At 37.6% G+C, this 26,917-nt stretch overlaps 1 protein-coding gene across 6 annotated transcripts in view; it reads right to left on the bottom strand.

The window, feature by feature from the left end:
• Positions 1-9,969: 9,969 nt before the first annotated feature.
• Positions 9,970-26,917, bottom strand: part of MRE11 (MRE11 homolog, double strand break repair nuclease) — a 61,397-nt gene continuing 44,449 nt past the window's right edge. For all 6 annotated transcript variants that reach the window (XM_017654645.3, XM_073215839.1, XM_073215837.1 and 3 more), the window contains 4 exons: positions 22,800-22,858; positions 20,772-20,839; positions 15,938-16,019; positions 9,970-13,608 (listed from right to left, as the gene is read on the bottom strand). In XM_017654645.3, the coding sequence (XP_017510134.1) occupies positions 13,549-13,608; positions 15,938-16,019; positions 20,772-20,839; positions 22,800-22,858 (269 nt within the window). In that variant the 3' untranslated portion in view covers positions 9,970-13,548. The remainder of the gene's footprint in view (positions 13,609-15,937; positions 16,020-20,771; positions 20,840-22,799; positions 22,859-26,917) is intronic.

The following is a 26,917-nucleotide window of genomic DNA, read 5'->3' as shown; positions in this document are numbered from 1 at the left end:
CCTGGGTCAAATCCCAGCTTTGCCACTCCCTAGCTATTAAATCTAGGCAAGTTAACTTTCCTGGCCTTCTGAAAAGCTTTCTTTTTCCTTTATGTGGGGTTTTCTGAGACTCCCGTATTGATCTACCACCACATTACTCTCTGGTGCTAGAGGAGCAATATTTGTTTGACTAGTTATATCTGTGCCCCGACCCTCGTTCAAATGGCAAAACCCATGTGGACTCTTGCTATTGTCACCTCACCCTGCTGAGCTGTATCCTTGGGCTGGGACTCCCAAATGACTCAAGCCAAGGAACCTTCTAAAATGTACACTTAGCCTGAAGGACAGCCTACACCTTTGTCCCACCTAAACCCTAAAGAGTGGGCCCCTCCCACCAAAGTCCTCCTTTCTCACTAGCCCATGAAAAGCCCCAGCCATCTCTCACTTTGGAACTTTTCCAGGAACATTAGACATCAGCTTCTGTACCCCCTCAAACTCCAGGGAAACAGGTCAAGCTTTCCCATTAATAAGCAACTAGAAAATGGTTTAGGAGTTATCACAGTAAAATACAAGGTGCATTTATCCAGGCTGGAGGGAGTCAGGGACATCTTCCCAGAGAAAGTGACACTGGCTCAGTCCTAAGAGATCAGCAAGACATAGATCACAGAGGTTGTAGAGGGAAGATGATGGTGCATTGCATTAGGAGGAATCACAGTACCTGTGAAGACGTGGAGGTGATGGTGAGCATGGCACAGGGAACAACTGCAGGTGTGTAAGGCAGCCAGTGTGTTATGCAAGGTGGAGTGGAGATTAGAGTGCTGGAGAGGTAGGCAGGGGAGAGGGTTTTTGGAAGTCCCCATGAAGATGTAAATGATTTTCCTGAGGGCAACAGGAATTCACAGAAGGGCTGTTAAGTAGAGGATGACAAGATCATGTTTGCATTGTGGAAAGAACACTAGCAATTTAATGGAAAATAGAGGGGCTGTGGCTTAGGCAGGAGGTTTGAAGGCTGTTCAAACAATCCAGGCGTGCAGCTGAGATAGGAATCAAGGTGCTAGAAAGGGAAGGAGCAAGGCTGACAGAGATTGGAGGGAGGAAGCAAGGATGACTGCCAAGTTTTCAGTTCATTTGAAGTCAAATAACACAAGTGATCCTTCTTTGACCTCAATCCCTCCTAAAGCTTTGAGCCTACCTGTCTCCATTACTGCATCTCTTGAATGAATTGTGCCCTGGGTGGTCTCAGTTACCTCCACTGATTGAACCATCACTCACCAAATTCCAAGATCTGTGTCTGTAACCTTAACACCTCTCTTGAAAGCTCCAGATCATTATTATATATTCAACTGCTGACTGGCCATTTCCCCTGGAATACCCACACACATAGTTCAACAAGCTCCAAACTAAACTCTGTATCCCATCCTTCCCTTACTTTCCTACACTTGCTTCTTTTCTCATTCCTTGTTTACCATGGTTAGAATTTTGGGGTCATCTTACAGCTCCCCAAATTCACAACGCAATGTATCGGAAGATGCTTTTTCTCCATCTAGACTCATCCTCTCTTCCCCCAGGGCCAGAAAAACTTTTATTCTTTAAGACCCAGCTCAAATGTTCTTTCTTATGAAGACTCACTGACCCCTTTGACTGCCACAGTCCCAGCCCAAGCAGAGTCAGTATCCCTGAATCTACTCATGTAAAAGTGCTCCCAAAGCATGTGATCCATTCTCTGGTGCTGCATTCATCTTCTATCCTGTGTGTGACTCATGTCTTCACACTAACCTGTCAGCTCTTCCAGGCCTGCAATGCCCTTATTCCTAGTTCCCTCCTACAGCCAAGCACAGTACCCAGGTAGGGGAAATGGCAGTACATACTGTAAGAGAGACACTGGACCTGGATTCAGACAACCCATGACACAAGTCTTAATTTTCTGAATATTCCTTCTATCTAGTGGGATTCTGGGACAAATCTAAGCTTCAGTCATTAAAAATTATGTCATCCTCTGTCTTCTAAACTCAGTGGAAAACCTACCTTCTGTGAAAATAATTGCATTTTCTGGCCCTGTTGCTGTTTAACCACTTAAAACGAGGATTTCTTCATTAGATCTTTGAGGCGGCAAAGAAAAGAAGATACAGTTCCTCTAATGGGCAGAGCCATGGAATTAATGTTTCAGGAAGACTTTCTGTAATCCTGCAAGTTGAGTCAGATTTTCTAGCACCAGCTCTAATTCTAGGCTCTTAATTGCTACTGAGCTTTTTTTCTACTTCTTTTTCATTTCTGCTGTGTGCTTTGTTTCAACTCAGATCCTCAGAAAGTGAAAGAGGGTAATTAAGAACGATATTTAAGCCATTTGACTAATACCACATTTTTTTTATAGTACCAATAATTTTGTTAAAGATATTTCTAGAAAGTATCACTGGATCTGCAACTCATTTTCACAGGATATAAGCAATAGCTATCATTGATCTACATGCTTTTGAAAAATGGTTTAATAAGACTTTTTTTTCTTCAATTACCACGTGAGGCCGTCAGTTTTGAGCGCCAGAAAAAAAAGTTATATTTCCTTATATCAATTTTATACTGACTTCTATTTTATAAAGTTCATGCTATGATAAAGACAAATTCTAGCAATTACACTTGAAAATCTGCTTGCACACAGGGAAGCCATGAAAGTCTGTGGTGTTTGAAATATGATCAAACCTCTGAGGAAAAACTACACAATGAAGCAAACAAATAGGAACTGAATGTAAAAATCCAGAGCTTGACCAACCAGTTAGACTATTCCAAAAACATCACAGAGGATATCATAAAAGCCTGAAAGAGGCTTTTTAAGGAAGAGTAATTAAGGGCAGAGTAATAAAATCTAATTTAAATTGTGTGAGGAAAATGACTGCACCATTTATACTATACCTAGAAATTTAATTGATAAATAAAACATCTTAGCAGCAAGCAACTTCTGGAAAGCTGCAGATCCATAGCCCGAGTTTGATGGTCCCTCTGAGCTTATCTCTATCACAGCCTTCTTTTTACACAATGTAGCAACCATTATTTCCACCTCTGGATTCTCCCGTTAAACCGACCTTTCCTGAGTGCAGACATTTTGCTGTTTTCATCTTCAAACCAAGCTTAGCATGGTACCTGGCACAGAGCAGGCCCTTATTAAATAATGTGTGGATATGTGAAAATGTAAATTGTTTTTTTGAAAGACAAAAAATATCAAAGCTGTTTATATCACCATCCTTCCTTATGTAAATCTCTCTCATAGACACAATGGGTTATGGCCTGCTGTAGAAATATACCATCTAAATTATAAAGCCTGAAGTTTGATTTCCTTTCTGCCAATCATGTCTTTAAATATAACCAAAAACTCACCTGGGTCACAAAGGCTCAGGTGGCTGATCAGACCTGTGGCCCACCTCTGACAGTCACAATAAGGACCTGTTACAGGGAGATTGCCTGCTCTCCTCTGGAATAAGTAGTATTTGTGAAAAAAAACAAAAAACAAGAACATAAATAAGAAAATGAAGAACACTACATTCCTATCAACATTTTGGTGTGTTTCCTTGAAATCTTTTTACATAATTGAAATGAAATTTTTATCAGTTGTGTCCTATGTATGTTTTCCTGAGAGCATTTTCCATGTTACTAAATGTTTCTAAAAAACTTCCTTTTTAAGGGCTGCATATTTTGTCTCAGGGAATACCACAGCATAACATACTTTTCAATATAATAAATAATGCTGGTGGAATCATCTTTTTACATAAGTATCTTGACTTTTCATACAGAAATATGATTAAACTTTACATGTATCCATCATCCAGCTGCAATCCGTTTCCCCTGCCCAAGTACAGACTACTTTGAAGCAAAATTCCACATTTCATTCTTATGTGTGTGTATATGCATGTGTATACTTTTTGAAAATCAAATAGTCCATCAGTTGTACATACATCTTTGACCACCTTTCTGATTCTGTCCTTAGGGTGGAATCCAAAAAATAGAATTCCAGGTAAGAGAGAAAATGTTTTAAGGCTTATAATAATTTTGCCAGAATGCTTTGCAGAAAGGATGCATCAATTTGCACTCTGACTAGCAACATGAGAGCACCTTTTTCACCATACTCTAACCAATACCTGGTCATTTATTTAACTTTGAAATTCATGTAAAAAGTTTTTTCCATTGATTTTTAGGTTTAAAAATCTTCTTCACCCAGAAGGTAATGGTGAGAACTTTGAAGTTGCCTATAACTGGGCTTCAGTCCTCAGCCCGTATGGCCATGTGAGTTACACATCAGTCTCTGAGCATCTGCCTCCCCATTCAGTAATTAGAAGCAGTAGTGTTTGTAAGCGCTTATAGCACAGCCCTGACACACAAAAACAGTTCAATAAATGAGGTTATTTCTTTTAGGCTAGAAGTTCCATAAGGTCATGCTTATCATGTTCTTCTTGGGTTTGCTTTTGTTTTGGGCGTTTGCTAAGTGTCCAGTACATAGCTGGCACTCTGTACTAAATGAAGAAATTTTATTTTGGTAGTTGAAATGATGTCATTTATTAATTTAGTTACTAGTAAAGCCTTGGGCTTATTAATTATTTGCATTTCTAGTATGTCATTTTAAAATTTGTATCTTTTACCTTTGCAACATTTTTTTTACCAAGTCTTTCACTATGACCACGTTCTATGTCCAAAAAGTTCACATCTAAGAATTTATATAAAGGAACAAAACAGCTACATTCACAAATATGTATGTGTGGATGTGTGTGTGTGTATATATATATATATACCTTTTCTTTAAATTTCTTTTTAAGTAATTAGAAAAAAATCCTAATAAATAGTGATTTGGGGGGGAAAAAACAAAAAACAGAAACACTTCTTGTGGGAAAGCACTACTAAATAGGTTTTTAGTTGATGGACACAGTAAACTTACTTGAACAATCCTAGGAATCCCGGTGGAAGTCCATTCTCAGTCTATCATCTATTATCGATTTTATCTAAACCAACTAGAAGCCACTTACATTTTCAATATTCACAAGAAATTGATCAATGGGTCATTGTGTATATGAATTTATTCACCACTGTTAAATATGAATCCCTGTAGCCATCTGAAACATCTCTGACCAAGGAAAGGCCTCCTCCTGGGGCTCACCCTGCCAGGGTCAGTCACCAACTTGAGACCCAACTCACAGTCTCAAAAGGACTTTGCCCTTATTTCTGTAGAATCCTTGTTCAAATATGCATCAGTATTTGAGGCTAACATATCAGTATTAGGTCAGGACATACCTCAGTAATGGGAGGCCATATGGTCACATGGAAAGAATGAGATTTGGATTCAGACAGAGTAAGATTTAAATCTCAGCTCTACCATTTGTTAGAAGTGTGACCTTACGCTTAGGTCTTTACTGTTACTTATAAAAAAGGGCAAAAATGCCTACTTCATAGTGTTGTTATAAGAATAAATGATAATATCCAAACACCTGGCCTGGCATGAAATAGCAACTCAACAAACAGTTCTCTCCCCCATTTTCCTCCTTTCCTCCACAGCATCTGCTTGATGAGAAGAGACTCCTGCAGGATATGAGGAGATGGCCCTGTCAGAAAGCTGGAAGTGAAGACGGGAGGAAACTAGGGGTCGAGGGACAGACAGGGTGGGCACAGAAGACCGGAACTAGAAGAAAGCCTGGACTGGCTTTGTAAATATAGACAGGGTCTCAGGAGAGCAGTGAAGGAGAGCACGTGGTTTACCGGATGAAGGGAAGGTGGGTGTGATGTGCAAGCCTAAAAAACATTATTACCCTCTCTCAATTGGGCTGTGCCACAAATGGGCAAAGGAGCATTAAGCTAGGTAAGTGGGTTGATAACATTTCAGGTAGGAGACAGAAAAATCTATCAAGGATAGGATAGCTTCCTAATCTCACATAGACACATCAGCTCTGGCAACCAAAATCAGTTTCTCTGACAAAGGAAATGTCCCATCAAGCCTGGGAATAAATCAAGGTTTAAATTAAACCAACTATAAGTGACAATAGTTATGAATTATAATCAAACTGAAATTAGAGAGTTATTTTGTTAAAACCTTGTACTAGGTCACAAGCAGTACAGATAATTATAAAATCTGCTTAAAAAATTGTAGAGCCAAGAATTACCAAGACACTCTTGAAAAACGAAAAAGGAAAATTTGTTCTAGTGGATAAAAAGGTTCATTACAGAAGTACAGCAATTAATTCCAAATAGAGCAATGGAACAGAAAAAAAAGTTCAGAAACAGATCTGTATATACATGGTCTCTCAATTAACGACTAAAGACTGCAGAACTGGGGGAAAGGAAAGTCATTTCAACAAATGGGTGCATCTCTGTATGGAAAGAATGAAACATGATTCCTATTTCACATCACACATAAAAATCAATTTCCTGTAGGACTACAGAGTTAAATGTGAAAGGCAAGTAGGATAAGCTTCTGGAAAATAACACAGAAGAATCTCTTTATAATCTTAGGATAGGGAATGGTTTTCTAAAACAGGACTCAAAAACATGAATCACTGATAAGTTGGATTTCATTACTACTTAGAATTTCTGTTCAATAAGACACCATTTTCAGAACGAAAAGGCAAGCCACAGACTGGAGATTCCGCAATACCTGTATTAACAAAGAGAAAGGCAGACAAACCATTAAAAAATGGGCAGGATTTGAACACACTTGAGAGGATATCAAAACTGTCAAAAAAAACCTTTGAAATGTACCTCAGCATCATTTATCATCAGATAAATGAAAAGGAAAACCACAATAAGATACTCTGATATCTCCATCAGCATGACTAAAATTAAACAGACTGACAATCCCAGATGAAAATATATGGAGCACCTAGCACCCTCCTATATTGCACGAAGTGTAGATTGCTATAGCCGTGAAAAAGTACCCACTACAGATATATGCTGCAACGTGGATGCATCTCAGACATAATGGTGTGTGAAAGAAGTCACACACAGAAATGTACACACATACACATCGTCAGGTTCCATTTAAATGAGGTTTCTCTTTGGTTAAATTTACAAAGCCTGCCTGGAGAAGCAGAACTTTCAGAGTGATTTTTAGCAACAACTTTTTTGACTTCCATTAACATTACCAACATTACCAACATCAAAAAAATTTCATGTTCCCTGTCAGCACTTTGCCAGTTCTTCATATATAAACATGATAGTGGAGGCCAACGTACCTAGATGATAGAAAATAATGTAGTTGTAAGAACTGAAATGAAGAAGTAAAAAATCTCTCTACTGGTGGATCTCATAAAAATTATACATGGAAGGTCCTAGAGCATCAAAGATAAAACAAATCTAATGATAGACTTCAGCATAGTTAACAGGATAGGAAATTAATGCGCAAAAATAAATGGCTTTCATATATAAAAATAATAACCAGTAAAAAGATAAACGGAAGAGAAAAACTCAACGCCAACAGCAACACAAAAGACAAAATGATTAAGATAAAATTTTGAAAGTGTTCCAAACCTTTGTGAAGAATACTTAAAACATTTCTGAACACACAAAATAGACTTAAACAAATGTAAAGACATCTTTGTTCTTGGATAGGACATCCTTACAAGAAGTCAGTTCCTCCTAATTTATAAATTTAATGCAATTCCTATAAAAATACCAAAAAGCCTTTTTGTTGCTGTACTAGGAAATTGATAAAGTTTATTTGGAAAAACAAATATAAATGAACAGCTAGGAAAACACTGAACATGAAAAGCTATGAGGGGTGATTAGCCCTGTCAGATATTAAAATATGACACAGCCTCTATATTTAACCCTTACTCTACTGGTGCAGGAGAGATAGAGACCAATGGAACAGAATAGTCCAGAAATAGACCTTGCTGTGTATGAATCAATAGGGCAAAAAAAACCCTTTAATAAATGATGTATAGACTGGACAGCCATTCATAAAGGATAAATTAAGTCCATGTCTCACAACCTTACATATGAGTAAACTCTAATGATCAGAGATCTAAATATAAAAGAATAACAACTATAAAAGGACAAAAAGAAACAGTAAATTCCTCTATAACCTGGGTATGAAGGCTTTCACACTATTTAAGTCCAGATGCTCCCACAAGCAAGAAAAGGGATAAATTTGACATTAGAAATAAACGAGGGTGCTGCAAAAAACACCATAAGAAAATCAAAATACAAGTAACAGATTTTTAAAAATTTTGCAATATATTATAGACAAAGGGCTAGTATCCTTAATACTAATTTTTTTTAAGGGGGAAAAAGAACTGAAAATTCTAGAAAAATGGACAAAATGCACAAATAAGCAGTTCACTAAAAACGGATGCAAAAAGGGCCCTTAAATGGATGTTCATGCATAACAGATATGCAAATTCTGTTTTTTAAAAAAAACACACTGATATACTCATCTATTAGACTGGCCAAAAATCAAAAGCTTGACGAGTTCTGATGGTGACACTATGGAAAAATAGGCAGTCTGACACAGCTGGTGAAAATACAGAATGGTGCGACCTCTGTGGAAGGGAATTTGACAATAGTTAACAAAACTATATATTCATTTACTTATTTTACCTAGAAAGCCCAACTTCTAGAAATTTACTCTGAAGATTCTCTTCCCAAAATAATGAAAATACTAATACACAAGGTATCATATTATTTATATAATTGTAAACATTGGAACTACTCAAATACCCATAAGCAGGAGAATGATTGAATAAACTGTGGCATTTAAACTCAATGGAGTGTTATGTGGCTTTGAAAAAGAGCAAGATCTTTATAAAATTAAATGAAGCAACTTCCTGGACATGTTGTTCAGGGTTTATTTTAGCAAAAAGACATGCAGTTAAGAATAAACAATGGAATTGGTTTACCTACAATGAGTCAATCAGAAAGGAATGGAAGAGATAGGGAAGGGATATGATTTGAGTATATATTTTGAATGGTTTAAACTTTTGGAAACATGTTAATGTTTTACATACTCAAAAAATAAAATTAAATCCTGGACTAGAAGGGGTAAAAATGCCATGCAAGTAAGTCATTAGAACAAGTAACAAAATTGGAATATGGACTGTGGATTAAAGTATTACATCAATGTCAAATTTTTTGAAATTGGCAACTGGACTGCTGTCATATAAAAGAAAATCCTTTTCCCTAGGGAATGTACATGAAGTAGTAAGGGGTCAGAATGACCCATTGCAAACTACTCTCAAAAGGTTGAAAAAAATCACATGTAAGTATGCATATTCACGTTTGCATATGGATATGTATGTATGCAACATACACCCATATATAGAGAATAATTTTTTAAAGGACAAAATGTAAAAAATTACTGTATCTGAGTAAAAGGTAAAAAATTCAATTATCTTTGAAAATTTTCCATTAACAATATTATTTCAAAATCAAAGTTTAAATAATATTATGTGGTTTTAAAGCTCTACTAAAAACACAGAAATCAAGTTGGGTATGATAAACCACTGGGGGCTTTCCGGTATGTCTGTAATGGATGGATAAATTGACTGATTTCAGCTTTTATAGTAAGACACTTTAATGACTGTAAAATGGATGCCTTTATTTCAGGAGTCCTATTTTCAGACTATTAAGGGACCAACAGAAATGCAGTTGCATCCCTCATTCTATTAAGCAATGGCTTTTTCCTCTAGAAATTTGTGCAAAGTCCAGATAAACTCTGCAATTAGTTCAAATGCACTAATAGGTGGACTGGAGCTACATTTGTAAGCTTACAGTGGAGACCACTGACTTTTAAGTATAACAAACATGAAAACACCTTGAAACTAAACAGGCAGTGTGATCAAGGATACTTAACACACTAGGGTGGGTATCTGCTTATGGATCAAGACTGAATAGTGGCTCTGAGGCAGAAGAGAGTGTGGCCTGGGCCGACCAGCCTAATATCCATTGTGCTTCTTTCAGCTTACCAACTGTTACGTGCAGTCACTGGCCATGCGCCCTTTGAAAATCAGTTTACTACTTTGGATGTCAAGGCAAAAGATTAAATATTTTTTTATTTGACCCAAATTGAGTGATAACATTTAAATTACACATTGGAAAGCAGTGCAGTTATCCCTCAAAACAGACAATGAAGGCTTAATGAAAAGAGGATGACAAAACAGTTGTGGAAAAAGCAGGATGTCAACTAAGTACCAAGGTGAACATAGACTTTGATATGGGGACTAAAATACATGACTATACAACGTGGGGTTCTAATTCAACAATTTTTGTTGGTGGTAATGCCAAACATAATTGATAAAACATACCTAATTGTTGCTAGGTTATGTCTGGGGAGAGGATTATTTTGATACATGGTTCAATGTTTCAATTTTCAAGAATAAATGGGCACTTCCTTTACAATTTAAAAACAGCTAAAAATCAGATCAGTCATGGTAAATGTGCGTGGCAATAGCAAGCTTTGTCAACTGGCTTTGCAGAGATCAAACTAAAATTGTAGTATTTTCAGACCTACCTAATAAACGTTAAATTCAAAAATATTACAAGGAAATGAGTTAAGTGGTAAAAAATGTGGATGTTTTTCATTCAAGAATATGGAAGCTCTTTGGACTAAAAAACCACATCTTTATTCTATGGGACTTTTATAAAAATCTTAAGGGTAGTTAGCTTTAAAGCACCACAAAATGAATTAAATGTATGATACAAAAAAGGTATCAGATTACAGTGGGGGAAAGTTATTTTTAAATATAGTACATTTAGTAAATTTCAACAGAGAAGTTTTATGATGGGAGAGTTTTTAATTCAATTTTTCTGATAAAGGGTTTTTCTCTTTGTTTATTAAAACAACATTTTCTTCTTGAACCTTTTATGTAAAATTTATCAAACTGGCAATTTCCTTAGTAACAGGCTAAGCCAGGTGAAATATGTAAAGCAATCTACATACACAACTAGAAGGCTAATTTTAGTCTTACTGCATAGGTTTAGTATTGTTGCATAGGTTCCAAAGTTATTGCAAAGCTACACTAACTTCTTAATTTTAGATTTGCAGTTACACCATCCTATATGTCAATTGGTGGAAACACCCACCACCTTGCAGCAAAAGTGACTAAATAACAGAAGTCAAGACTGGTTACCCAGAGAGGATAGAACACTTAGTGGCTTCCAGGGCCTAGTGATATTCTATTTCCTGACCTGCACAGAGATGCCCTGATTTATAGTTATTTGTTAAACCACATGACTTTTCTGTTACTGTATTTCACAATTTTAAAAGTCTAGGTTAAAAAAGGGTTTTACATGTACCTGAATTGTAAGTCATGTACCTAAATGCTTGAATTTTCTGAGCACCATTATATTTCCTCAACTTTCTTAGAACTACAATGCATTTTTGACCTTGTAATGCATACTGTGTTTTTATGATAGGAAACAAAACACCAGAAAGAGATATATTCTTTGGCAAATGATGGGAAGATTTTTTTTCCCTCAGAATGTGTCCATCGCTCTCTCTCACCCTCTAAGAGCAACTGTAGGTGTTCTGTGATTATCTGGAATCACCTCTACGCACCTGTACTAACAGAAAACTGTCCAAAAAACCATAGATCTTACTGTATCAACACAGAATATCAAGGCTATATGGCATACTTAACTGTGCAACAACAAACAGAAATATTTTTCTTTCATGTTTTCTTTACCATATTTCCAAGAAGTGACACACACCATTTACAAAATGACTAGCATTAGTTGAAGAGAATTTCACTTCTCCATCTGCTGTGGAATCACTTTTCCTAGGAACTCCGTGGAAACACTTAGGCACTAACTGCATCACATTTAGTACCCCTTTCATCCTATGGAATGCCTCCCATTTTTAGAAAGGGAGAAAGCCTTATTCCTTTTTCTCTGGACCTTGTCAGGATGCTTTAGGTCCCTCACCCAAGCACATCTCAGTGTGGGTGCAAAGAGCCAGCAGCTGATGCTGCCCTGTGCAGGATACCACTGCCTGGCCCAGACAGCCACCCAAACTAGCTCCTGTTCCATCATGGAAAGTGACTTGCACCCCTGATTTCCTCTCAGCCTCAGTCAAATACTGTGATTATGAAATATGTGGGCACATGGGCCCAAGAGTACTTCACAGGACCATGCCTTCTGCAGAGTTGATGCTACCTGCTGAAACAATTCTGCTGCACAAGTTAGGTAGAGACAATATTTTTAAAGGAACTCATTAGAATGTTACATTGCAATTTTGACTCAGGTCATGACAAAGGGCTATAATACAGAGGTAGCCACTATGCAAATGGTCTTTTATAACTTGACATATGCTAGGTAGGACTGTGCCGATAATCATAAATATCATTCTATCAAGTGTTTGTTTCTATGTCTGAAGAAATATCAGGCTGTTGTACCACTGAGATCTAAAGCTTTCTTAAGGAGTCTTTAAATATAGCTACTTCAGAGAATAAAGGAAAGAATATTCTAGAGGTCTTCTAACAGACTCTTAAACAGAGAATGGGACTACTGAACTTAAACATGAAGAGGTCAAATTCTATGTCCCCTTTAGCACAAGAAAGAAAATATAAACTTAACACAAGCTCCTTGACTAAGATTTCTGGAACTGCCCATGCCTAATATTAAGATAAAATATTATTAAGGAGAAATCTTGGCATCGATATGCTACAGATGTTCTATTTCGGTATTTTAATCTAACAGAACCATAAGGTTTAACCACTCTATATTAAAAAAAAAATTCTTCAATATTTTTAAATATATAGTTAAAAAATCTGTTTAACCTTTTTCCTAATAGACATAGATGAGAGAGACAGAGAAAGAGAGAAACAACCATGAAAATTGGAGAATAATGAAGAAAAAGTACTACCACTTAATCCAAGATCATCTTTTAAAGTCTGCTACAACTGGAATAAAAAATGCAGTAATTCTGACACAATGTTCTATTTTTTTAAAAACAAACTTACATCTAACTATTAAAAGTATAAGGTACATGTAATCATTCTGTCTCAGTGTGTGATACTATTACAAACATCAGAAAAAAATGCATGCTTACTAACAAACAGCAAATTTAGGCACAGTTTCACATAGATTGTTTTACCTTCAGGAAATGCATAATCTGTAGCAATTACTAAATTATGAAGAGATTACATTTTAGAAGTTTTCTTCTTCACCTGTGGCTGAATGTAACCACATTAAAATACTGGGAGTCTTTGTGAAGCAGAAACATACAATAAATTTCTTTTAATCCTTACTCAAGAATGATATTTAAGCAAAGCCCTCACTAAGACATATGCTAATATATATCAGGAAAATAACATTCCAAACTTTACAAAGCATTCCCAGGTAATGTTAACCACCAAATTTAGAGAATAACGAGAGCCAATGCTATTCTGCACGTCCTTGAACCGGGAAGTTTCTCAAGTAAAGGAGTCATGTTCAGGAAATGATACTCAAAAATATAAATGCTTATCCATTAGTTTCTCTGTTAAGTAAGTCTCTTTCAAATTCTTCAGCTGACAGCAATACTCAAAAAGTCTTCAACCGTAAACTCTTAACCTGCGATGTTTTGATTTTTTCGGAATCTCAAAAACTCTAGTGCCATGAGAGATATTATCTTCTGTTTCTTCTTAAAGAACTAATGTTCATGAAAGGATCATCATCATCATCGTCCTGAAATGACATACAAATGTTATGTTATTGATTGTTCCATGCATCACTGGGACAAGACAGAAGTTCTTATAGGCAAAACAACACCAGTAAGAGCCATTGTTGCCATTCACATGAGGCAGGCTTTCATTTCCCTATTTCCTTTATAAATATGAAGTCTCTCAATTTATCTTTTTTCTTCCTTCCTCAGCAGCTATTTCACTGCTGAAATAAGTTAAGTCCAATTAAATTCTTAGCAAACATTAAAAGAATTTATCCTGATATATATCTGTATGATTATATATCTATAATATGTACTGTATTTATCTCAATTATTAACTTAATAAAAGCAAATAAGGTATGGGTAAGTCAGAAAAATTAATACTTTTCCTGTCATTTCTATTTGGTTTTTGAATAGTTTTTCATTTATATTTTATTTCTGGTATATCCAATGTTCTGGAAACTCGCCCCAGAAAATAATGAAGCCTAATGCCCTACCTCAGAAATAGCTATAATTTTTATTTCCTGTTACCCATTCAATGCTAGAAACAGACAGTTACTCTCAGACTGATGCAAGAAACCACCTAGCAAAGCAATCTTTCAAATATTTTTTTGGAAAAGAAGTAGATGGGGTATTTCAGTTTCAAAGAGTTCCCCTCTGCTGGGCTCTAGATTATATGCAGAGTAAGCATGAGATATTAACTAAGAATTTAAAGAAAATGAAAACTAGCGAAACTCAGATAAGCCCAAGTTACATAATTTGATGAAGGTAACACAAAATTGATTCTTATGTATTCTACAACTAAATATTCAGAAGACAACTGCTTGTAAATTTGTTATTTACGCTTTTAAGACATTAATAAAAAGGGATAATTATTTGGTGTTAGGCTTTGTTGGTGGTATTAACACATTCCAATGTTAGCTGCATAAGCCATCTCTGGTGAGAAATGGATGCCTGGAGAAATACAAATTCATTTTCATTTATTGATTCATTGTCTGCTACTACCAAAGGCAGAACTTGTTAATAAATCAGAGATAAATCCAAATTGAAGGATAATAATTTGCTACTGGTTCTTCTCTGTAGTTAACAGGAACTACATAAGTGTTTAACTGTAATAAAACATAACCACATGCATATTTAGATGCTTTGGAAAGAGTCAACAACTGCTTGCTAGCCTCCCAGAGATAAGACATTAGTATTTAATAGGCAGATTGTGCTCATGCTGCCAATTTCCCTGCAGCCTGAATTCTGGTGAGTCCTCTGCTCAAGCTGTTTCAAAATCACAGCTGGGAACGTGAGAGCAGCAGCGGATGCTCCAAATGGAAGGAATGAGTCACCTGCCACAAAGGCATGAACATTGAGGACATTGGGCTAAGTGAACTACACCCATCACAGATGGACAAATGCTGTATGATTTCACTGACAGAAAGTATCTGAAGTAGCCAAACTCAAAGAAACAGGAAGAAAGCATAATCGGTGGTTACCAGGTACCAAGGAGGAGCCGACCAATGGGTGTAGAATTTCAGCTATGGAAGCTGAAACGGTTCCAGAGGTCTGTTGCACAACAGTGTGGGTGTACCTAACACTAGTGAACTGCACACTTAAAAATGGTAACTTTTAGATATTTTCACCACAATTAAAAATTTGTTTAAATAAAGGTAGATAAATGAAAGGGCTGAGGTTTAGAGAAACACACTAAAGCAGTCCAACAAACCTAGGAATGGTCACTCAAATGGCAGTTACTGAGGAAAAGGAAGGCTTGGCTTTAATTCAACTTAGCTGAAGTAACAAATTAATAAAGGCAAGAGGCAAATACTGATTTACATTTTTCTATACCTTCTCATTCAAGTTAGAAGAGATTTCATTGTTTTCTGGTCTAGATAACAGTCTTGAATTGGAGTTTCTTTCATATCCTGCCCTGTGGCATTTCAGTCAATATCTGAACACCTCTGTGGCATGAATATCACCACCATGTACCATCCTATGTGTAATGTGTGGTGCATCTAGAGGTACTTAACAAATGTTCTATTAAAGTAACGTTAAAGGCTTTTATGATCATCAGGATTTCTCCAAATTTAAATAATAGGCTAAGAAAACTATCTAGATCCCACTGTTAATGGAACAAATTGAGTAACAGCAGAGAGAATGTCACACTTTAAAAATCTGCAGGCCTTTCGTATCTGAAGTTTTTGCATTGATAAGACACTCAGCAGATGCTACTTACTGGTGCCTAACATTAATTATAGTTCAATGGAAGGTTATCAATGAAACTATTTAAAAAAATAATTTCCAGCAACTAGCTTAAATTTTATCAACAGCTAAAAACTAAGATTGAACATTATACTTTCTTACCTCATCTGATTCAAAATCCACCCCCTTGGTTCTTTGGCCCCGGGACACGGGTTTGCTCAATGAGGATGATGGGCTTGACCACCTGAGGCAAAAAACACGGAGAAAAACAGAAAATGAACCAGATAATTCATCCAAAGTTCTTTTTTAGCTAAGTTTTTCATTTGAGTTAGCAGCCATGAATAAAAACTAATAAATTCCCTTCAATCTGTATTAGAGGAAGTCAAAATTTAATGATGAGGAAAAGGGCTCTTGAGGGTCTGAATTTCAGTTTTGCCATCTGGCTTTATACAAGTTACTTAGCTCCTCTGTTCCTCTGTGCCTCAACTTCCTCATCTGTAACAATGAGGATGATAATAGTTACTTCAAGACTTATTGTGTTCATGTACTTAAACACTTAGATCAGTGCCTGACACATATTAAGCACTACACCAATGCTTACTTAATATTATAGTTCTTCACATATGAGTATGTACTGACTACTACTGCCCATTTCTGAAAAGTGTGGCAACACTGACTTTTTAAATTCAAACCTCAGTTATGTTTCTGTAACAAGAAAAAGGGACCTTAGGAAAGGCTCATGACTTTCTAGGGCTGCCTCATTATCTGTATTATTCGTGTTTGATCCAAATCAAATAGTAAATATTTGCTGAGTCTTATTCTCTGCCAGGGACCATGAAGGCCCTGGGCAACACCACTGAATAAGAAAATCATGACCCCATCCTTATGAAACTTCACTTGTTGTAATGAAACTCATATTCCTCTGTCTTCTTACTAAGGATTTTAAGTCATCTTAGATCAGGGCCAGCTAATTATGGCCAGAGGGCCATGCCCAGCCTGCCTGCTTTCTATGGCCTGAGCTAAGAATGGTTTTCACATTTTGAAATGAGTACATTTAAAAGGTTATGTAAGTACCTACATAATATCCCTGACTTTGCCTCTTGGTTTGCAAAGCCTAAAATACTTACTATCTGACCATCTAAGAAAAAGTTCGCTATCTTAAATGAAAACAGTGTCAATGAACTCTTAAGCCAACAATTTTTTATCCTCCTTTGCGATGTTATTATAGCAAAAGAAAGATGTCTGAAGGTCTTGTCTAAACAACTAGGTTGAGAATCAGGTCTTATGTCAGAAGGAAACAAAAATCTGCAGGTTCTTAGGCACAAAAAGATAGGATCTGTCAAGCAAACTTAAAGAGCAACACAGCTTTAGAGGTAAAGGACCAAGGAGATTTATCAACCCATCCATCTGGGGAGACACCCTCTCTCTGCACTTGACCTAGGCAGGGACTGGTCAGTTGCTGACTGGTTTCCATCTGTGAGAGCACACAGCCACAGCACTGAGGTGGCAAAGTTAGGTTAATGTGCTGCTGGGGGGCTAGGAAAAGGGGCTGTTTATGGGAGGCAACACCCACTGAGACCTGACTCTGCTTTCGATGCCTTCCCAGACAAATAAACAATAGGGCCCAGATATCTATGCCAGGCAGTGGCTTGTCTGAACATATCAAGAGCTTTAATTCTGCATCAGAGGATCCTGCAAGCCTACAAATCTCACCTGTGATGGATAACAGGTACCCCCCAAAATGTTAGTCCCCACCACTGCAAGGTTTAATGAATCCTCTCTCTCTCTCCTTCTCCCTGGCCTGACAGAGCTGGGTCTTCTCTTGCTGCTCTAAGTTGAGGGTATTTATTATCTGCCAGTTCTAACAAATCTGGAAGGTTCCTCTTCTTCCCAATACAACAAGGATAGAGCTTGGAACAACTTTTCCAGGGAAAAGCAGGCTTTCCATTGCCCATCTGGCAGAAGAGTGTTTTACCAACTGGAAGTTACTTCCCTCTATAAATTAACTTCCAGGAATATTAGTGCTTTTATTGCCTTCCATTCTTCCTATCACTCTTGTTCTATTCCCTAGCCCATTATTTAATTTATTTAAGAAACACAGCGCTGTTACTATATGCCAGGAACTTTACTTAGCACTTTACAAATATCAACTTACTTAAGCTTCATATCAACCCTATGAGGTAAATATTGTTATATTCATTTATAAATAAGGATAGAGGCACAGAGAATAAAAAGAAAACTTTTACAAACTCTACTAGTAAGTGACTGAGTTTAAATAGTTTAAATTGTAACTGAAATAATCATAAAAACCGTGCCATTACTAGGTTAATTATTCGAAAACTGCCTCAATCGTGCCATTCAGTTGCTGTCACCAGAACCACCATCTGCCAAGGCTGATTTCAGGTTTTGTGCCAAAATGTTAATTTCTAAATTGCCTCTCATCACTTAAATGATTCTTATTGCTTGCACAATGGTATTGAGGTTAACCTATTACATTAGGAAGCAGCAGCAGAGACAAATTCTGGAGCAGATTGCCTGGCTATGTGACTAGCTGGGAGGCCTTAGGTAGGTCCCTCACCTGTGGTGCCTCCCTTTCTTCAAAAATAAAATGAGCACAATATAGTTATAACTATATTTACGTCCTGGGGTGGTTATGAGCACCAAAGAGAGAGTTATTCTATAAAGCTTGGGAAACAGTGCCTGACCCACAGGAACTGATAAACAATTCAGTTATGATGATTATTATTATCTTGTGGGTAAATAAGTTTTCAGACACTTTCTCTACTGAAAAGCAGACAAGCCCCCAAAATAATAACAAAAAGATTCTTCTCAGACCCCTAAACATATGCCCAACATACCAAAATAGTATTTTCATTAGTTCCTAAAATGAAAGATAAGGACTCCATGCAAGCTAAACTTCCATATTCCTCTCAACTACTGATTTACTACTGAAGAAAAAGAAAAAAAGACACCACAAAGCTAGACCAGTTTGTGTGTGGTGTGACTGACAAAGACAAGAACAGCCAAACACGGACTTAGAAAGGGATTCTCTTCCTTTGATGGACTAGAAATCAACCATGATCCTCACAGTGCATCTTAAGCCACTGTCTGGCATAGATATCTGGGCCCCATTGTTTATTTGTCTGGTGCAGGCCTCCGTCTCCTTTTTTACCTGGACTACCTACAGCGCCTGTGCTGTCCGCCAGCACCACACAGACCCTTCAGAAATGTAAATCAGATGGTGCCACTACTCTCTCAGGATCCTCCCCTGAAGTCCCCCAGCGTCGGTAATAAAGCCCAAGCCCCCTGCCCTGCTCACCTGTTCCGCCTCAGACGTACTCCTGCCTCTCCTTTTTGTGCTCCTCTCAGACCACTTCCTTTCCCCCATGCACTAGTCACTGGCTCCAAAATTACATTAAGCTTCTTTCTTCTTCAAGAGACTTTGCATGTTCATTTCCCTCTGCTTTCCACGAGGCCAAGAGCCTCTCTTGGAAAGTTTCAGAGTGCATGTAACCTGCTCAAAGGCCTTCCCTGACCACTCTCCCGGGGGTGGGGGTGGAGGGGGGGGAGCTGTGACACTGCTCTGTACTGCCGCGCCAGGATTTCCCGCGAGCACCCTTAGACGTTCTCACACATGATGTGTTGTGGACCATCAGCTCCAGTGTTATCTGCCATCTCTGTAAAACCTTTAGTGACCCAGCCTAGGAAGACACTGGCACATCCCTGAGGTTTCGTTACACTTGAATAAAACATTTGTCTTGGTGGATTATTAGTACCCTGTTACTAGCATAGCACTGAAGTGTAAATCCTGGAAGGAGACATTTCTTTCCTGTTTCTATTCCCAGCTTCTAGCATAATGTTTAACTGAATAAGTAAGTGTTTTGCAACATGGATCCCTAATTTACAAAAGCATATATTTTGAATGGGGTCAATATACCTAAGGAACGAAAATTGGTTCTAGGAGATGGGGTGGGTGAGAAATCAAGATTTACAGTGGCTTTGGGCCCTCCCAAGCTCAATCCCGCCCAACAAAATTTCACTCCTTAGTATTTAACTTCTCTTGTTAGGAAGAAATTTAATTTATTTTAGTTAATATAATTAATATATTTTTTATCCTTAGGTAATGGAAAAAGGGTTGAGATCATGAGAAGTGTGAGAAACAGTGAGGTAGTTTCTCCCTATCTCCCCTATCTCCCTCTTACTTCTATAATTCCGGCTCACGTTACTACTCTCAGCTATCATTTTTTCTATCCCCTTGATCCAAATAACTCCTATCTTTAAAATCTCAGGTAAATATTTCACTCTGTCCATAAAGCTGTTTCTTCTATGGAGAGCCCACACTGCTTGCTCCTTTTTCTGGGGGCTTATAAGCATCATACCGAGTCTGTATCGTAAAATTCCACACATAATTATGTAATGACTTAATCATCCTTTAATGGATTGAAATGTGTTCATCTCTGTGTTCCTGGAGGCAGTAACCACATTAAGACATTTACTATGTCCCTCATCAGACCTAACATACTGCTCACACAGAATTTAAGTACTAAAAAAACCTGTTATTTTCTTATATAGAAATTTTCATTAACTGAGCTTCAGTTACACAGTGTTTACCCAAAATATTATCACATAGAAGAAACCCTGGGGATAGTAAGTCAAGTTAAGCTTTAGAGTAACAGGCAAAAGCCAAAAGGACAGGGAAAGCATGTAAATCCTCTGAAGGCAGAGAAAGTCAACGTGATCTTCTTGGTATTTAGCACAGCAGCATGTGTAACTTAGGATATGAAAATATGGTAATGAAGAGAAGCTGAAATCCCAACTATTAACAAAATTACAAAACTATTTTCTGTTAATGGAGAGAATATAGTCCTCCATCAAGAAAATCAATGGGTAATAAAGGCAAAAGGAATCAAATTACAGGTTACATTTTTGATGAAAATGCTTGTAATAATTTTTAATTTTTCAGATGTTTCTTTTTGCAAGAAGTCACGGCACCTACTTTTGATCTGTTTTTGAAGTGGTAGGAAAAATGTCTTCTTCCACATCTGACTCATCCACCTCAATCACCTAAGGGGGGAAAATAAAACAGCAAACAGCTCTTGTGGGAACAGAACATTTGAGTAAAAATGAATTATTGAACCACAGAGTTTCAAAGAAAGTCGCAAAAAAAGGAGACAGAAACCACATTAAGGAGCAACCATTAAAGCTACAGCTTAGCTTGGCCCCCCCCCTCCAGTATCACCCTTCAATCACAAATGGTACCCTGTACAACATGTCTGCGCTCACGTCTCTCCTGACAGCACGGCAGCCTGGGGACCGCACGGAACAGGTAGTTAGATGGCAAATGGCTCACAGTGTCAAGTGCAGACAGTGCCTTCTGATTTCTTGAATTCTAATGAGGTGTTAGACCACTAGTGTTACATTTCCAATTTTAAATGAGGTATATGTAAGACTATCTTTGAAATTCTGGGTATCTATGTTTCTGTTACATTTACCTGTGTTAAATACCATTTGTTGGTTTTAAGCCCCAGTAAAGGTATTTGTGATTCTTGATTCTATCATCCAAAATACCTCCTATTCCTCTACATTTGTTGTTATCTTGACACTTAATACACAATTTGCTACGCCTTCAGCTAACTGATGAAGCCAAGGGGCAACACCATGAAAAAGGCAGCACCTGAGACCTCCCCCTCCAAGGCTGGCATTGACTATTAATCAAAAACCACTAAATGCAGTTGTCTAAGAAGCTATGAATCCAATTTTCTGCATTTTGTCCACACAACTATCAGGGGATTATCTTATGTGCTTGAAGGAGTCAAATGCATTCAACATTGTTTAATCTACCACTGTGTAACCATGATAAAAAAATGGAAAAAAAAAGTTAGTGTGGCACAACTTGTTCTTTTCCCATTCATGTTCCTGCCTTATAACAGAAAAATCTAGAAGGGAAGCTACCTTGAAAACATGACAATACTTTTGTTTTCACACATGATGACCCTGAAGTGGTAACATGCAACAGTTAAACAAAAACAGAGCTCAGGATAAAAGCTAGCGCTGGTGTACATGTAAGTGGGCAATGAGGTGGAAGGGAAAAAGAGAAAGATGTAGTTGAGAGAGATAAAAGAACAAGATTAGAATCAGGACATAGAAGTTTTTTTGGGAAAGAGGGTGGTCAGTTGGGTCACATGTTTAAGAGATCAGGAAGAACCAAATTTGAGAAAATGCTACTGGGGCAGTATGATAATGATTCTTATCTGGGGGTGGTTTTTAACTCTCACTCCCATCCCAGGGATACGTGGAATGTCTAGAGACATTTTTGATTGTTATAATTAGGGGGTAGTCCTGGCGTCTCAAGGGTGAGGCCAAGATGTTGCTGACACCTTACAGGCACACGGCAGACCCTCACAACAAAGACTCAGCTGGTCCAAAATGTCAGCAGTGCTGCTACGGAGAAACCCTGATGTACAGGGAAGATTTAAGACACGGGGGATTAGAAAGTGAGGTTAATAGGACAGTCAAGCCCATACTGGACTCTTTCTGGAGCCCAAAAGAAGAGCAGAAGGCCTATATAACTCTAGAGCCGACCACTTAGGTCCTTAGACTCCAACCTTTTAGTTTGTCTTGAGTCTAGCTTCAGCCATTAAGGCACAAGCCAGAATATTATGAGAGTATAAATGACAAAAGGAAGTCTGGTATAAATAAGACCTCTACATACACTGAACTCCCATCTTCAATATTAGTATTTTATGCATCAACCCTTTTGGATCAACACTGTTAACCTTCAAAGAATTACTGGATACATAACATTTATGGATTTCTAATCACATGATCTATTATTTTAAAAGAAGGAAGACACACACACAAAAAAAATCCTTGGAGCTCTCAGTCTAGATAATCAATAAATTTCTCTCCAGATTTAATGTTCTATACTTTTTCTTCTTTTATTTACTTTGTAGATCAAGGAATTAACAATTCATAATGCAGGAAACAATTTATTACAACACAACTGTGAAACTTTTTATCTTACCTCTGAATAATTCTTGGTAGCAACATTTTGGGAGGGCTGCTGTCTTGCAGATTTAAAGGCTAAAATGAGAACAGATGGAATATCCATTACTTTATTCTTAAAATAACTTAAAAACGTTTGCATATTTCTTTAGTTTAAGATTTTCTATGCTCTATCTGCAAAAATCCACAATGACTAATTTTGAAATCATCTATATTTTATGAAATACGAAGGGAGATGGAATTATATGTTCAAATAAATCAATGCTAGCTGCCAGTCTCATATGACTTCCTGGCTTATTCATGTATAAGCTGTGTTCATAAATGCTCCTCTACTAAAAATATTGCATAGAAAAACACCTGAAGAACAAAATTGGATCACCTAAATGGTTAAACTCCAAATACACTAAAGGTAACCCTCTGACTGACTTCTCATAGTTGGCAATACCCTTCCCTGAGGCCCATGGTTCCAGTAAGACCTGATTCTCCTCTACTTTGTTAGCCATGTTCAGTACCTGAGAAACAGTCCAGAGTGGAAGTCTAGAAAACAGTGTATGTTTTATTACATAAAACTTTCCCTTGAATCCTTACTTTTTTACCTTTATAAACTTGGTTAGAAACATTAAGTTTAGTCTGCCCTATATTCTTCCTCAAGATCAAAACTATGATATTATGATTTTACAGTAAGAAATATATATTTATTTGGTCTTCATCCCATTTCAATGGCAGAACTTTTAAAACCCCAGGAATTTCCTAACTAATGAGAGCCATAAAGGCATCTTTTGTTATGTTAATGAGATGACTACTGGCCTCCATGTAAAGTTGGGGGCTGGTTGCCAGGGGAACCAGCCGGGAACAGAGGGTCCCGACTTACAGTCTCACTCCCAAACCAAGCAACAGGGCAAGAGGAGAAAAAAAAGACAGAGGACTTGTAAAAGCCAAATGCTCAAAAGAACCCCACGAAATCCAAAATTCTCCTGGTCACAAAACTCAGGGATCTCTAACCTAGCCTAAATTTATGATTTGCTCATTTTTTCCTATTCCAGTTTGTATCTGCAGTCTTGTGAAACCTACCTGAGAGGAGAGATGAAGGGCAGAAGCAGAGCTCTTATCCACCCGACCCAATTATCATGCTGGAATCCTGACTACTCAAAAGGCTAATAAATAGTGCAACTGAATAAGAAAGCCAGCAATCATGACTCATTCAAAAATACCTCTGCTCAATAGTTAATCACTAACTGATTCCTCAAACTCTCAGATAATTGAAAACAAGAGCCCTCCTTTCTTTTTATCTGCAATAAATGTTTGTTAAGATAAATAAGCACTAAGCTCTTATTTAAGGCAATACAGTACAGCCATTAAAAGCTCTGGCTTTAGAGTAACATTCATTTTGACTTACTGAGCTGGGTGACTATGGCCAAGTTCCTTGGCTTCTCTAAGTCTCAGTTTCCCCACCTATGAAACAGTGTTAGGCAGAAGGAGAGATATGAACAGGTGCAGGGAGAATAAAGCCAGTAAAGCCCACTAACAGGGACTGAAGAGTTAACCAGGTAAAACCAGAGAGCCAGAAAGGACTCAGGGAGGTGATTTAGTTGAAGTTTTCAAGGACCAGGAGTGACTTAGAATGTCCAGACACTCCCCAGATGATAAACAACTTTCCAGATGAGAAGTTTCCAAGCACAGACATTCCCCAGATGAAAATATCAGCACAGCCCATGTCCCCATTTCACCAGTTAGGCCAAGCCTCCAAGGCCAAAGACCGTCCATCAAGGACGTCTCTGCCCTGCCAACACCCCACAGAAGAAGCCTCACAGTAAGCGGTCTGCCTTTGTCTCCCTTGACTCTGGCCTGCTCCTTCCTTGGAGTGCGTTCAAATAAAACTTTCATTCTGCTACTGTGCCTCTGCCTTTCAGTTCTTTGCTGCGACAGGAACAGGAACCGAGGAGAACAAACTCAACCCGTAACAATAGTATTAATAATATCTCGTGCAGGAAAATGCTGAAAGGATAAAAAGAGGTAGGTAATAGTGGAAATTGTTTAGGCAAGCACCTAGAAGCGATAGGTATTCAAATGCTGCAACCAGCAGTGGAAGAAGACATAGTAGCAGTGGTACCCACAGTGCTAAAGTAAATGCAGAGGCAGAAGCTTCCAAGTCATCTTCTAGTCAATGTGGTCACCATCCTCTGAAAACAAACTTCAACAGAAAAATCGGGGTTTGTCAACTCTTATTTACAACCGCTGCTGACTGTGAGTGTAATGTCTACCTTTCCTAATAAACTTCCAGTACAAAACAAATCTCTACATTCCACAAAGCTTGTTATGCTAGAATTTAACCTTTATTTATCTCCTCAGTCCTCCACTTATAATAGGGATATAGAAATTATAGTCCAGAAGTTTCTGTCCCAAATTTATAGTTAACTATGGATAGTACCCCATTAGGTATTTTGTCAGAGACTTAATACCATATCTAACCTGATAAAAGTATTTTACACAAAAGAATTAAAAGGTCAGTCTTGTTTTTCAAAAGAAAATAAAAAAAGAAGGCCCAATGTTAGAAGGAAGCAATTCAATTGCAAAACCATAAAAGACAAATTTAGACTAATTTATAAAACATCCATCTTCTTGGGTTTATTGTAAACACTGCCACTCATACTCAGCAGAATTAATTTATTGGAGTCTAAGTGCTGTGCTCAGCAATGTCTATGCATAAGTTCACTTAATACTTAGAATGATTCTGTAAAATCAGTACCACACTCCCAGTTTTATAGCTAAGGGACCTGAAGCTTATAGAATAATTAACAGTCTATACTTACTAGAAGTCTAATATGTATAGATACTGTCCTAAGTATTTCACATTTATTTTCTCATTAATCCTCAAAATAACTCAATGAGATAAATGCAGTTGTCACCCCATCTCACAGATGAGGCCACCCAAGCTGAGAGATGGAAAGTCTGCTTGCTGGTCGACACAGGTAATAAATCAAGGAGTCAAACTCAAACCAACGGCTTTATGATTTTAGAACCATGTTTTAACCTTTATGCTATACAACCTCCAAGTAATCTGCATTCTGTCACTTTCCATATTCAATGAGCACCTACTATGTGCCAGGCACTAAAGATACAATGATGAACGAGAATGCTGCAGTCCCTGTTCTCCCAGGGCTTCCAGTGCGAGGGCCCCAAGCCAGCAGGTGATGAGCTGGCTGACCACAGCAGGTCTGACTCTAGAGCCTGGGTTCCTCACCACATCCATCTGCTGCGAAAGGCACTACAATAAGACTTCTTCCTAAGCGCAGTTCAGGAATAATTTAAGATCAAGCATGAAGATGACTTTCTTCAGAAAAGTTTCATATTTGTTTCTCTATGCTTCTAATGGTTAAGTTTCATAGTAATCTGGCTTACTTACATAGGCTCTTCTACGAATGAATATTATTACCTTAAAAAAATGATTAGTCATGCTAATTTGTGAGCATTTTAAAGCACCGTTAACTGGTCCCTTGTCTTCTCTACTCAAACAGAAGCTTTATTCTATATTATCAATGAGTAATAGAGCAAGAGGCATTAAAGAATGTCTGAAAGCTTCACTGGCATAGTGGTTTTGAAAGGAGCTAAAGTGGGAAAGTGGAAAAATGCTCACGAAAACCCCCAAGAGGCACACACAGAGTTATGGGTGCAAAGGGGGCAGCCATATGTGAGTTTTAAAGAAAGAAAACAAAGATAAAATTTCTGTATCTGTTTGACCCAGAATCCCACTCCTTGGAATATACCCAAAGAATACAACTTCTCAGATTCAAAAAGACATATGCACCCCTATGTTCATCACAGCACTTTTTACAATAGCCAAGATATGGAAGCAACCTAAGTGTCCATTTGTAGATGAATGGATAAAGAAGATGTGGTACATATACACAATGGAATACTATTCAGCCATAAGAAAGAAACAAATCCTACCATTTACAACAACATGGATGGAGCTGGAGGACATTATACTCAGTGAAATAAGCCAAGTGGAGAAAGACAAATGCCAAATTATTTCCCTCATTTGTGGAGTATAACAATGAAGCAAAACTGAAGGAACAAAATGGCAGCAGACTCAGAGACTCCAAGAATGAACTAGTGGTTACCAAAGGGGAGGGATGT

Source organism: Manis javanica, chromosome 11, assembly GCF_040802235.1.
Source record: "Manis javanica isolate MJ-LG chromosome 11, MJ_LKY, whole genome shotgun sequence".
Taxonomy (NCBI): domain Eukaryota; kingdom Metazoa; phylum Chordata; class Mammalia; order Pholidota; family Manidae; genus Manis; species Manis javanica.
This window is presented reverse-complemented; position numbering and strand designations above follow the sequence as displayed.